Source organism: Electrona antarctica, assembly GCF_951216825.1.
Source record: "Electrona antarctica genome assembly, chromosome: 14".
NCBI classification, from domain to species: Eukaryota; Metazoa; Chordata; class Actinopteri; order Myctophiformes; family Myctophidae; genus Electrona; species Electrona antarctica.
In genome coordinates this window covers 20,128,076-20,138,965 of record NC_136795.1, presented here as the reverse complement: position 1 = coordinate 20,138,965, position 10,890 = coordinate 20,128,076, and the positions used below count along the sequence as shown (strand labels likewise).

At 42.7% G+C, this 10,890-nt stretch overlaps 1 protein-coding gene across 1 annotated transcript; it reads left to right on the top strand.

The window, feature by feature from the left end:
• Positions 1-242: 242 nt before the first annotated feature.
• Positions 243-6,948, top strand: LOC306936807 (uncharacterized protein). Its single transcript, XM_079520431.1, has 3 exons — positions 243-484; positions 3,401-5,208; positions 5,400-6,948. The coding sequence occupies exons 1-3, from the start codon at positions 289-291 to the stop codon at positions 5,901-5,903; spliced, it is 2,508 nt and encodes an 835-aa protein (XP_079376557.1). The 5' UTR covers positions 243-288; the 3' UTR covers positions 5,904-6,948.
• The last annotated feature ends 3,942 nt before the right edge of the window (positions 6,949-10,890 follow it).

Genomic DNA, 10,890 nt, shown 5'->3' with positions numbered 1-10,890 from the left:
GTAGCAGTATTTTTTTCTTCCATCACCAAGTCGCTCTCTGGGAAAACAGATTATTTCACTTTAAAAAAAAGAAAGGGACCACCGGAAGTGCAACGCCAGTACAGCGGAAGTAAACAAAGACTCGTTGCTGTAGTTTTACATTACAGAAGAACCTACCCTAGTAGTACCCTACCCTCGCGACGGCATCACCAGACTTTCCACCTAAATCAGAACCAGAGAGAAACAAAATCATTGCTCTCGTTAACGGGCACTGGGCAGATCAGATCCGTTTAACTAGATGCCAAGAAGATGAGTAAAACTAAAGGTATTCGGTTCCTTGTGGAGCAGTTTCTGTCTGCGACTGCTGATCAGATCGTGGAAGCTGTTGAAAAGATGATCTCAGGCTACGAGGAAGAAATGTTGCAGTCTAAACGGGAGATCAGTCGACAAAGCAAGTTGATCGATGGGCTTTTACAACCTACGATCAAGTTAAATAAATTATCAGGTATGTTACACAATGTATATGAAACAAGTACAATAAACCTGAAGGAAACAAACCAAGCAAAGGTCAGTGCAGGCAGGTAGGTGTGCTATTGTTTGTTAGCCACCATGGTTCACACGACGCTCGTCCTTAAGCCCAAACCGTCGCCATGATGCAACCTCGCAAACAAACGGTTGAGTAGTAGATGGCATGCATCATGAGTTGTGCTTTCATGTAATGTGCCCATTCTGCAAACTGTGTAAATACTTCAATCATGCATGGCGACCCATTAGTGTGGTTTGGGCTATTGAATTCTGATACCTTTACTTTTTGGAAACAATGCTGCGAAAAGGGTTTAATCCACTGTCTGTGGACTGCTCGACGGTCGACCCCATTTCGACCTGGGCAGGGATATTTCTGACTAAGTTAGTGAGAACTCGCTGCTAACGCACTGGACCAGGGCTAGGTCGACGTGCAACAATTTTACAATTTACAATTTAGGCATTTAGCAGACGCTCTTAATCCAGAGCGATTTACATTAAGCAAGAACAAAAAGCATGGGAATACATCACATATGTAAAATGCATTTATCGCGAAACATGCGTAAGCTAAGAACGTGACTAGAACATATCTATATAATGACACTATACATATATGCTATACTATGCTGTACATATATACTATGAAGTGCTATGACTACATACAATGCACTTATTGTGCTGTCTACATGACATGCTATAAGTCTGTTTCAAATGCTATATAAGTCTAAGAAGTGCTGTCTAAGGGGGGTAGGGTAAGTGCTATGGGCCATGATGGAGTCTGAAAAGGTGGGTTTTCAGACTACGGCGGAAGATCGGGAGTGATGCTGCAGTTCTGATTGCAACGGGAAGTGCATTCCACAGTTTTGGGGCCAGAAGGGAGAAGAGTTTGGGACGTGTGGACCATAGACATATATACATAGACGCCTCATTTGCCGCTGCAGTTCATTGGAGCGACGTGTATCCCAATGAAGGCGGAAGTGCAGTGCTGAAGGCTTTTTTTTTTTAACAAATCTTTATAACAGTCATGACAATATACATTACAAAACAAAACAAACAAACACAAACAACAAAGTTATTAACAATACAACATCAGAGCCAGGGGGGATTAGATTACTAACAGAAAACATTAAAAGAGTGAACACAAAGCAACAGTTCTCCGCAGCTTTCTTATTTAGAAGTGCTGAAGGCATTTGCTGAAGGCGACTGCGTCGCTGCCCGAGTGACGTCACTCATGTGAATCCTCCATGTCTCTCGCTGTCACTCAAGTGACTACTGGCCAATCACAGCGCGTCTTTTCCGGGACTTATGTTACGCACGCGGAAGCTTGACAAGCTTCCGCTTTGCTTCCGCTATTCTTCGCAAGGAATGTCGGGAAAATAGTGCCTTCAATTTTGACACACGCCTCAGAGCCGGAAGGGGCGTCTATGTATATATGTCTATGGTGTGGACTGTGGAGCGTTGTCCCGGCGTTTTTAGTGAGGGTACTTCCAGCTTCCCTGCGTTGGCTGATCTGAGTGCGCGGGAGGGTTTGTAGGGTTCAATCATGCTGGCAAGATATGGGGGAGCCATACCTTTGGTTGCCTTAAATGCCAACATCAGAGTTTTGTATTCTGTGCGGGCAGCGACCGGGAGCCAGTGCAGGGAGCGGAGCAGGGGGGAGACATGTGAGAATTTTGGCTGGTTGAAGACCAAGCGAGCTGCGGCATTTTGGATCAGTTGGAGAGGCTTCAGTGCACATGCCGGTAGGCCAGTAAGGAGAGAGTTACAATAGTCAAGTTTTGACAGGACTGTTGTCTGGATTAGGAGCTGCAACAGGACATATCACACCGCTGGGACGAACGCTAAAACCGTCTCGAGTCTCGACATACCAAGGGTCCGACATGCGGAAACAGCGGTCGAACTCGCGCTGCTCCCGCGTGGTTTGATTGATGTATTAACAGTTTGCAGAAAGTTTACAGTAGTGAGTGGACGACACCATAAAGCATTACACTTGTGTACAATAGGGCCCACCATTTTCAATTCATCAAAACATTTAGATATGTACGAATATACACAACTATATAGTCAAAACAGGAAATCATTATAGAAGAGGTAAAAAGGGCAAAGAAACATAGGGCGAAAAGGGGTGGGTGGGGATTCAGATTTTACGGGGGCCAGTTTCGAATTGCAGCCGTCTGTAGGTGCCCTTTGAGAGCAGTTTTGAAGGAGTCAATTCAATTCAAAGGGCTTTATTGGCATGAGAAAACATACATTTACATTGCCAAAGCAGAAAGCACAATACAGCAATACAATCAAAACAAAAAATATGTACATTTGAAAGTCAGAATCTTCAATAGATCAATTTCTATGTACCAAGATCACTGGATGCAGGTATAGTGCAGGAATATACACAATGATTAGTCTTTAGGGTGGTTGTGTTCCGTTTGACATCCTTCTCCTATCACAGCAACTCACGAATCTTGCTGCTGTGTTTGCACATTGTTGTACTTCGCCCAGCAGATATGGGAGTTTTTTGTCATTGGTCGTGTTTTCAAAGTCAAGGGATTTGCATGAAGTTAGGCCTCATACACACATCAAACGAACATTCTGTGTTCCGTCTGTTTTATGGACTCCTCAATGCTGTTTGATTGCCCACATCAAACAAGTGTTTGGCCAAACCATGTGACTTACATTGGAAAAGCATTGAGGTGTCCATTAAACACAGATGGAACACAGAATGTTTGTTTACTTTAAAATGTGTGTATGAGGCCTTCAGCTTAGGTGAGGGTTTAAGGTAGGTTGTAGGTATGTTAGAATTGTGTGTTGATTGTTTAATGTTTTGGCAGTACTACAACAGTAAGAAACTCGGATGTATTCTTTTCAATCATTGCTGAATGTTCTCTTCTTTTCTGCTCCTCAGAGGAAGCACAGCTCAACCTCTCTGTGTGGGAGGAGGATTTCCTCACTGAGCAGCAGAATTTCCTCACTGAGCAGCAGCAGGAGTGGAATTCCAGTCTGAGGCAGAAGAACTCTGAGTCCCTGCAGACTGAGAGGAGACACAAGGCACCTTTGAGCAGTAGCAAGGACAGAAGACCAGAGGACGACACCATCCATTACATTTTTACTCCTCAGTGTGTGAAAAACGAACGTGAAATAATATACAAAGTAGAGGAAGAACCTCTACCTGTCACTTCAGCTGAGCAGATGCCCATAGAGACTGATGAAGAGGTCCCATCTCCAGGACTCTGCTTTAATGACAACTCTACATTAAAACGACACATGGAGACTCAAAAGACAGTAGACAAAACTCTCACTGTAACCACTTATGCAGTTGATACAATGGCAAATGCAGATGTCAGCGACACCGGGAGCTTTTCAGCTTGGAAATACAAAAAATATTTTGAATTTGTGCGGATAAAGGATGATAAAAACATTGAGGTAAAATGCAAATTGTGTCAGAAAGCATTGTCCACAGCGACAAGGAGCAATTCCAATCTACTCAAGCACCTTAACAAAGTCCATGGGGATACGAAACTAGTGGCCAAAGACCCTCACCCTACCTCTACCACCACCCACACCAGTGACTCGGATGGACCAACACCACCTAAACAGACAAAATTAGATTTTAAATCGCCACAACATGTCACTCCGAGTCAGAGCCAACTTGACAGATTGATTGCCAGTTATGTTGTTGAGGAGATTCTTCCCCTCTCAACGGTGGAGTCTGTTCCTTTCAGAGAACTGGTCAGCAAAATACCAATGAAATGTCAAATGTGCAGAAATACCTTTTCCAAATACCTGGACAGTGAATATTCTAAAATGGAAGATGATCTAAAAAATAAATTGGATGCATTAGAATATCTCTCTACCACTGCAGATATATGGACTGCACATAATAAAAGCTTTCTTGGCGTAACCGCACATTGGATAAATCCACAGAACATGCAACGTGGGAAAGCAGCGCTGGCATGCAGAAGATTCAAAGGTCGGCATACGTATGACAGTATTGCAACTGAGCTTGATAATATTCACTCATCTCATGGCATATCCCAAAAAATCACAGCAATGGTTACGGACAATGGCTCTAATTTTGTCAAGGCCTTTAAAATGTACCAACCACGTGATGAGGATGAATATGACACAGAGGATGACGATGAGGTGACCTTTACAAACATTGGAGATGTACTGCTGAATGGCGCTGATGATGATGTGGTTGCTGTACCCACACATCAGAGATGTGCATCACACACATTGAACCTCATCTCATGCACTGATGTGAATAAGTGGTTACTGTCAACACCTGAAACAGAAGCACTCTACAGAAGCGCTACCACAAAGTGTGCAGGGTTGTGGAACAAGACCAATCGATCAACAGTGGCCTCGGAGCTACTGGAGGACGCTGTTGCAAAGAAGCTACTAGTACCTTGCACAACTAGGTGGAATTCATTTTACGATGCCCTGGCTCGAATCTCTGGGATACCGCTGGTGGAGTTGAACACCCTCTCCTACAAACTACAGCTGAAATGTATCGATGAAAGGGAACGTCTACTTCTCAGAGAATACTGTACTGTCATGAAGCCACTTACTGTGGCACTGGACATTCTTCAGGGAGAAGAAAATTGTTTTTACGGCACACTCCTACCCACACTGGAGACATTGATGTCCAAGACTCTGGAAATGAAGAATGGACTGCAAATCCTTGTTGGCCTACCAGATGCAATTGTGCTGGTGAGAACTGTGATATTCTTTTGCATTTCTCTTTAAAATAAATCAGCCAATTGCACTGCATTTTATAAATGCATTTTATAAATGTGTGTGCGTGGGGGGCATGAAATAAAATGCATTATTAGTAATTATTATTATTATTAGTAAGTAATAACTGAATAATGTTGTTTTTGTCTTGTTATACATCATTTCAGGCAATCAAAGCAAGATTTACAACTGTTCTGGAGAGTGAAGATGCTGTCCTGGCTGCGGTGACACTGCCAAAGTTTAAGCTCCGTTGGTTGCGTGACAGGGGGAGAAAAGACCAGGCGAAGGCAAGTCTGCTATCAGAGTGCCGAAAACAGCAGGTCCTTGAGCAGGAGCAGCAACCAACCAACCCAACACCACAGCACAGCACAGGGTCTGCCAAAGAGGATGAGTTCTTTTCCTTTACAGAGGATGAGGACACCTATGCCCCTGCTGAAGCTGAAGTAGCTGATTACCTCAAATCAGGAACGACAGGGATTGACACTCTCAATCAATTTCCTTTGATAAAGAAAATATCTCTTCGATATAACGCAGCCGCTCCGTCCAGTGCCCCAGTAGAAAGACTCTTTAGCCTGGGTAACCTGATTCTATCTCCAAAGAGGGACAGGCTATCAGATCAAAAGTTTGAGAGGCTTCTCCTCTTGAGATACAACCATTGGTTTGCGAGCTAGGAAGGAAGGAAATTAACAAATGGAAGTTTTCTGGGCATACATATTGATATGATGTTTATTTGGAGAGGGGAAGACAAAGAGAGAATACAACTATACCACTACCCTCTGCTGGAGTAAAGAGACTGAAGGAAGTTTGGAGTATTGTGTTAACCCATTTATGTTTTTGTTAAATACCTCTTGTGCATTGCACATACATTGCAGCCTTACTGAAAAGCACCATGAGTGCCTCTGTGTTTCTCTCCTATAGAGTGTCTGTTCTGTGGCATCATGGGGCCCTGGCACTTGTTGCCCAGATATGGCACCGCGATTATTAAGGTTACAAGTAAAGAGTAAAACAAGGAAAAAGGTACTGTTGTGTACAGCAATACAAGGAAAAAGAAAAAATAACAAGAAGCATCAACAATACAGAGCAATGGTAAACGGAGGTAAAAAGCAAATAAAGTGTCCATTAAAGTCAGTGCTTCATAACTTAAGTGAAGTGTGCCCTCTGTGGCACGGAGTGCTGTAGCATTTGACACTGACCTTAGCAGAAACATCACTGACACTGCCTTCAAGACATGTTGTGTTACATGATGATACATCAGTGTAAATTGTTTAGTTGAAATATGCCTTGTTTCTCTTTCTTTTCTCATGATATGGCAGTCTATGGACTTTTAATGTTTGTTTAGAGTACGATGTTTGTTTAGAAGTGAGGCTTCAGTGTGATTTCTTTCTTTCTTTTTTGAGGGGCACTGGCCCCTCGTATGCCCAGCTTTGTGTATTTGTGTTCTCTATGAAGAATCACAGTAAAGTTTAATGTAAAGAAATCACACCCGTGTGAAGTGAGGGGTGCTCTTATCATTGTACATCATCATGACATAAAATAGACACTGCCTATTTGCTCAGACACTGGTGTCCCATGCCTGAGGAAGGTCCGGAGGGACCGAAACGTTGCTTCATTTAAATAAGAAAATACTCATGTACCGAGCAAATACAGTGTGCGGGTGTATTCTATTGCTTTCATCTCAGACACTGATGTAGAATTCTCCATTCATTGTCAATGGGAATTTAATGTTTGGGCTAGCGCCCCTCAAAAATAGACACTAAGCTGATTTGCTCAGACACTGACGTAAAATTCTCCATTCACTTTCAATAGGAGGACCCATAATGTAAAATTCAAGGGAAAAAAGTGTTTTTTGGGCTATGTATTTTCTATCTCCACAAATATGCAATTTTGAACAATCAGGCTTTCTCATATAGGGGCTTTTTTGGAAATAGCTCTCAGGAACAGCTCAACTGATTTGGTAATATGCGAGATATGTCATCAATATCACCCAACTTTGTATAATTCCTCCCCCTCTTCAGGCTTCAGTTCCAAATTTGCAGTTCCACTTTGTTTACAATGTCTGCCATTGTTGATTTTCCAAGCTGGCATGGAATGGAAATAAGCCTGGGTTTATCTAGCATCAGTATTATAATGACTCAAAGATTTTACATGGAGTGCCGTGATTTTATTTCCACCCTAATACATGTCATCAGGTATTATTATATAAGGAGGAATAATTTTCTCAGTAAAATTGTCCATTCATTGTCAATGGGAATTTAATGTTTGTTTAAGACTACAATCTAACTATAGAGGAATATAGGAGGGGCCCCTCAAAAACAGTTTTACAGGTGAATCACTTGTTCCGTAACCAATGAAAAACCTTGCTACTGAGTGCAAATGAGTTCGTAATGTTTGTAGATAAGCTGCTAACAAACAAATAAATGGAATGGGGAAAAAAAATCATTAACCCCACCATAACGGTGATGGTGGGGTTCCTCTTGAGGTGGTGAAGAACTAAAAGGGATTTGCTGGAGGGTTTGATAGCTGGAGGCTTTCAATTTACAGAGCAAGAGAAAGGCATTTTATCAAATGTTTTAATTACATTCTTAAAATGTTACATTATCAAAGCTAACAGAAGGTCTACATTTTCCAGAAGAAAATACCTGTATTTAATTCAGTCTGACTAAGCAGGGATAAAACACGTGGGTTTTCCAATTTCGTTAACTGATACATTATCAATTTATCAGGTAAGTTTTGGAGTCATTCAGCTAAAAGAGTTCTTGATATTATGGATGTGAAAGATCAAGTAGATGCATGCAGTGAAGGAGCAACTGAAGATCTCCCAGAAGGCAGATCTAATAGCTATTAAGTTCATTATAGTTTATCAATCTATTTTTCATTTATGTAGTTAAAGATCAAATAAGTTGTGTGATTCCTCATACAAACACTGGATGGCAGCAACACGCCATGAACACTACTGCATTGCAACAAATTACAATATATATTGTGAAATGGACCATTCTTTATGATGATGACGAGTTCACACCATAGAGTTCACACATTGTCTTTGGTACTGATAGCAACGTTTCTTAAAATACCTTTTTAGTACTGGACTTTTACTTTAGACTAGGGACTATTTTTCTTTTAATTTAGAAAGAAGGGTCCTTCCGGAAGTGCAACGCCAGGACAACGGAAGTAAACAAAGTTAGCATACTGTAATTACCATAATATAATATAATATATAACTGGATATTACCAGAGAGAATCGTTGCTCTCGTTAACGACGGCCAACCAGAAGAGCCTTTTTGTTTTAACTAGATACCAAGATGAGTTTAATTCAAGGTGTTCGGGTCCTTGTGGAGCAGTTTCTGTCTGCGACTGCTGATCAGATCGTGGAAGCTGTTGAAAAGATGATCTCAGGCTACGAGGAAGAAATGTTCCAGTCTAAACGAGAGATCAGTCGACAACGCAAGCTGCTCAATGCGCTTCTACAGCCTGATATCAAGTTAAATAGAATATCACTATCAGGTATGTTACACAAAAAGGCGACTTGTCGCAATGTGGTAATTGGCGAGGGATCATGCTCCTATCTGTCCCCAGCAAGGTCCTGACCAGAGTCATCCTGGATAGATTGAGAGAAGCCCTGGACAAGAGTTTAAGACCAGAGCAAGCAGGGTTTCACCAGGACAGGTCCTGTACAGACCACATCGCTACTCTGCGTATGATAATCGAACAGTCCATTGAATGGCAGACTTCTCTCTATCTAACATTTGTGGATTTTGAGAAGGCCTTCGACAGTGTGGACCGAGATACCATCTGGAAGCTGATGCAACACTACGGAATCCCTCAGAAATTCATCAACATCATCCAACAGCTGTATGAAGACTCCGACTGCCAGATCATCCACAATGGAAAGCTAACTTGCCCTCTTGAAGTTAAGACCGGGGTGAGACAAGGCTGCATGCTCTCACCAACAATTTTCTTGATGGCCATCGACTGGATCATGAAAAACACAACCATGGCCACTAAGACTGGCACCCAACAACTCGGAGACCTTGACTTTGCGGACGATATCTGTCTTCTTTCTCACAAACACCAACACGCACAGTCAAAGCTAACACTACTCTCCGAAGAGGCAGCAAAGACTGGCCTCAAGATAAATGTGAAAAAGACAGAACTCATGAAGGTAAACAACAAACAGGATCTCCCGGTCCAACTACAGGGAGACAACATCAAAGAGACTGACCGCTTCACATATCTTGTGAGCATACTGGGCAAGGATGGTGGATCAGATGATGACATCAAAAGCAGAATAAACAATGCCACCACGCTACGACCCATCTGGAACTCCAAGGCACTGTCCCTCCGAAATAAGACCAGAATATTTAACACCAACGTCAAGTCAGTTCTCCTCTATGGATCAGAGACATGGAGAGTGACAAATACTACCACCAACAAACTCCAGACATTTGTCAACATATGCCTAAGGCGCATTCTGAACATCAGGTGGCCCGATATAATATCAAATGCCAGCCTGTTGGAGAAAACCAACCAAAACTCCATCAGCCAGGATGTGAAGAAGAGAAAGTGGGGGTGGATTGGACACACCCTCCGAAAACCTACTGACAACATCACTAGGCAAGCACTGGACTGGAACCCACAGGGCAAAAGGAAAGTGGGGAGGCCAAAACAGACCTGGAGAAGATCAGTGGAGAGTGAGGCAAAGACGACCGGATTATCGTGGGCCCAGCTGAAAAAAAACTGCTCAAAACAGAGTCCGATGGCGGGGTGTGATTGCGGCCCTATGCTCCACCTAGGAGCTTACAGGAATAAGTAAGTCAAGTATGTTACACAATGTATAAATGAAAAAGAAAAGTACAGTAAAAAAAAAGTGCAGTGCAGGACTGCAGGCAGGCAACTGAGCTGTGTGTGTGTGTGTGTGTGTGTGTGTGTGTGTGTGTGTGTGTGTGTGTGTCAGATCTACTATATTCAGCCGAAATGTATTTAGGGCCGGGGTGAATGTTTTGTTATAATAATCAAAATCTAAAGTGGTCAAATAATTGTAGTGGAGTACAATTTGCCTCTTAAATGTGTGTGTGTGTGTGTGTGTGTGTGTGTGTGTGTGTGTGTGTGTGTGTGTGTGTGTGTGTGTGTGTGTGTGTGTGTGTGTGTGTGTGTGTGAGTGAGTGAGTGAGAGCACTGTTGTGTTGATTGTTTAAAAGTTTTGGCAGTACAGCAGTAAGTAACACACACACACGACACAGATGTTGTTCAGTCATTGTTGAATGTTCTCTCTGCTCCTCAGAGGAAGCACAGCTCAACCTCTCTGTGTGGGAGGAGGATCTCCTCACTGAGCAGCAGCAGGAGTGGAATTCCAATCTGTGGCAGAAGAAACCAGAGTCCCTGCAGACTGAGAGGAGACACAGGGAACCTTTGAGCAGCAGCCAGGACAGAAGACTTATACCTGTCACTTCAGCTGAGCAGATGATCATAAAGGCTGATGAAGAGGTCCCATCTCCAGGATTCTCTGATCCTGAAAGTGAAAATGGAGACGATGATGATGATGACTGGAAGCTGAGCGATACTACTCAAGACACAGCCAGTGACAGAAGTGATGGAGACAGTGACAGAAGTGAAGAGTGGCGACATCACACACTGACTGCAAAAACACCACGGATGAAG

Coding starts and splice junctions, on each gene's coding strand:
- LOC306936807 (XM_079520431.1), top strand. CDS start 289: ATGAGTAAAACTAAAGGTATTCGGTTCCTTGTGGAGCAGTTTCTGTCT. Junction 485..3,400: donor CAAGTTAAATAAATTATCAG/GTATGTTACACA, acceptor TCTGCTCCTCAG/AGGAAGCACAGCTCAACCTC. Junction 5,209..5,399: donor TACCAGATGCAATTGTGCTG/GTGAGAACTGTG, acceptor ACATCATTTCAG/GCAATCAAAGCAAGATTTAC.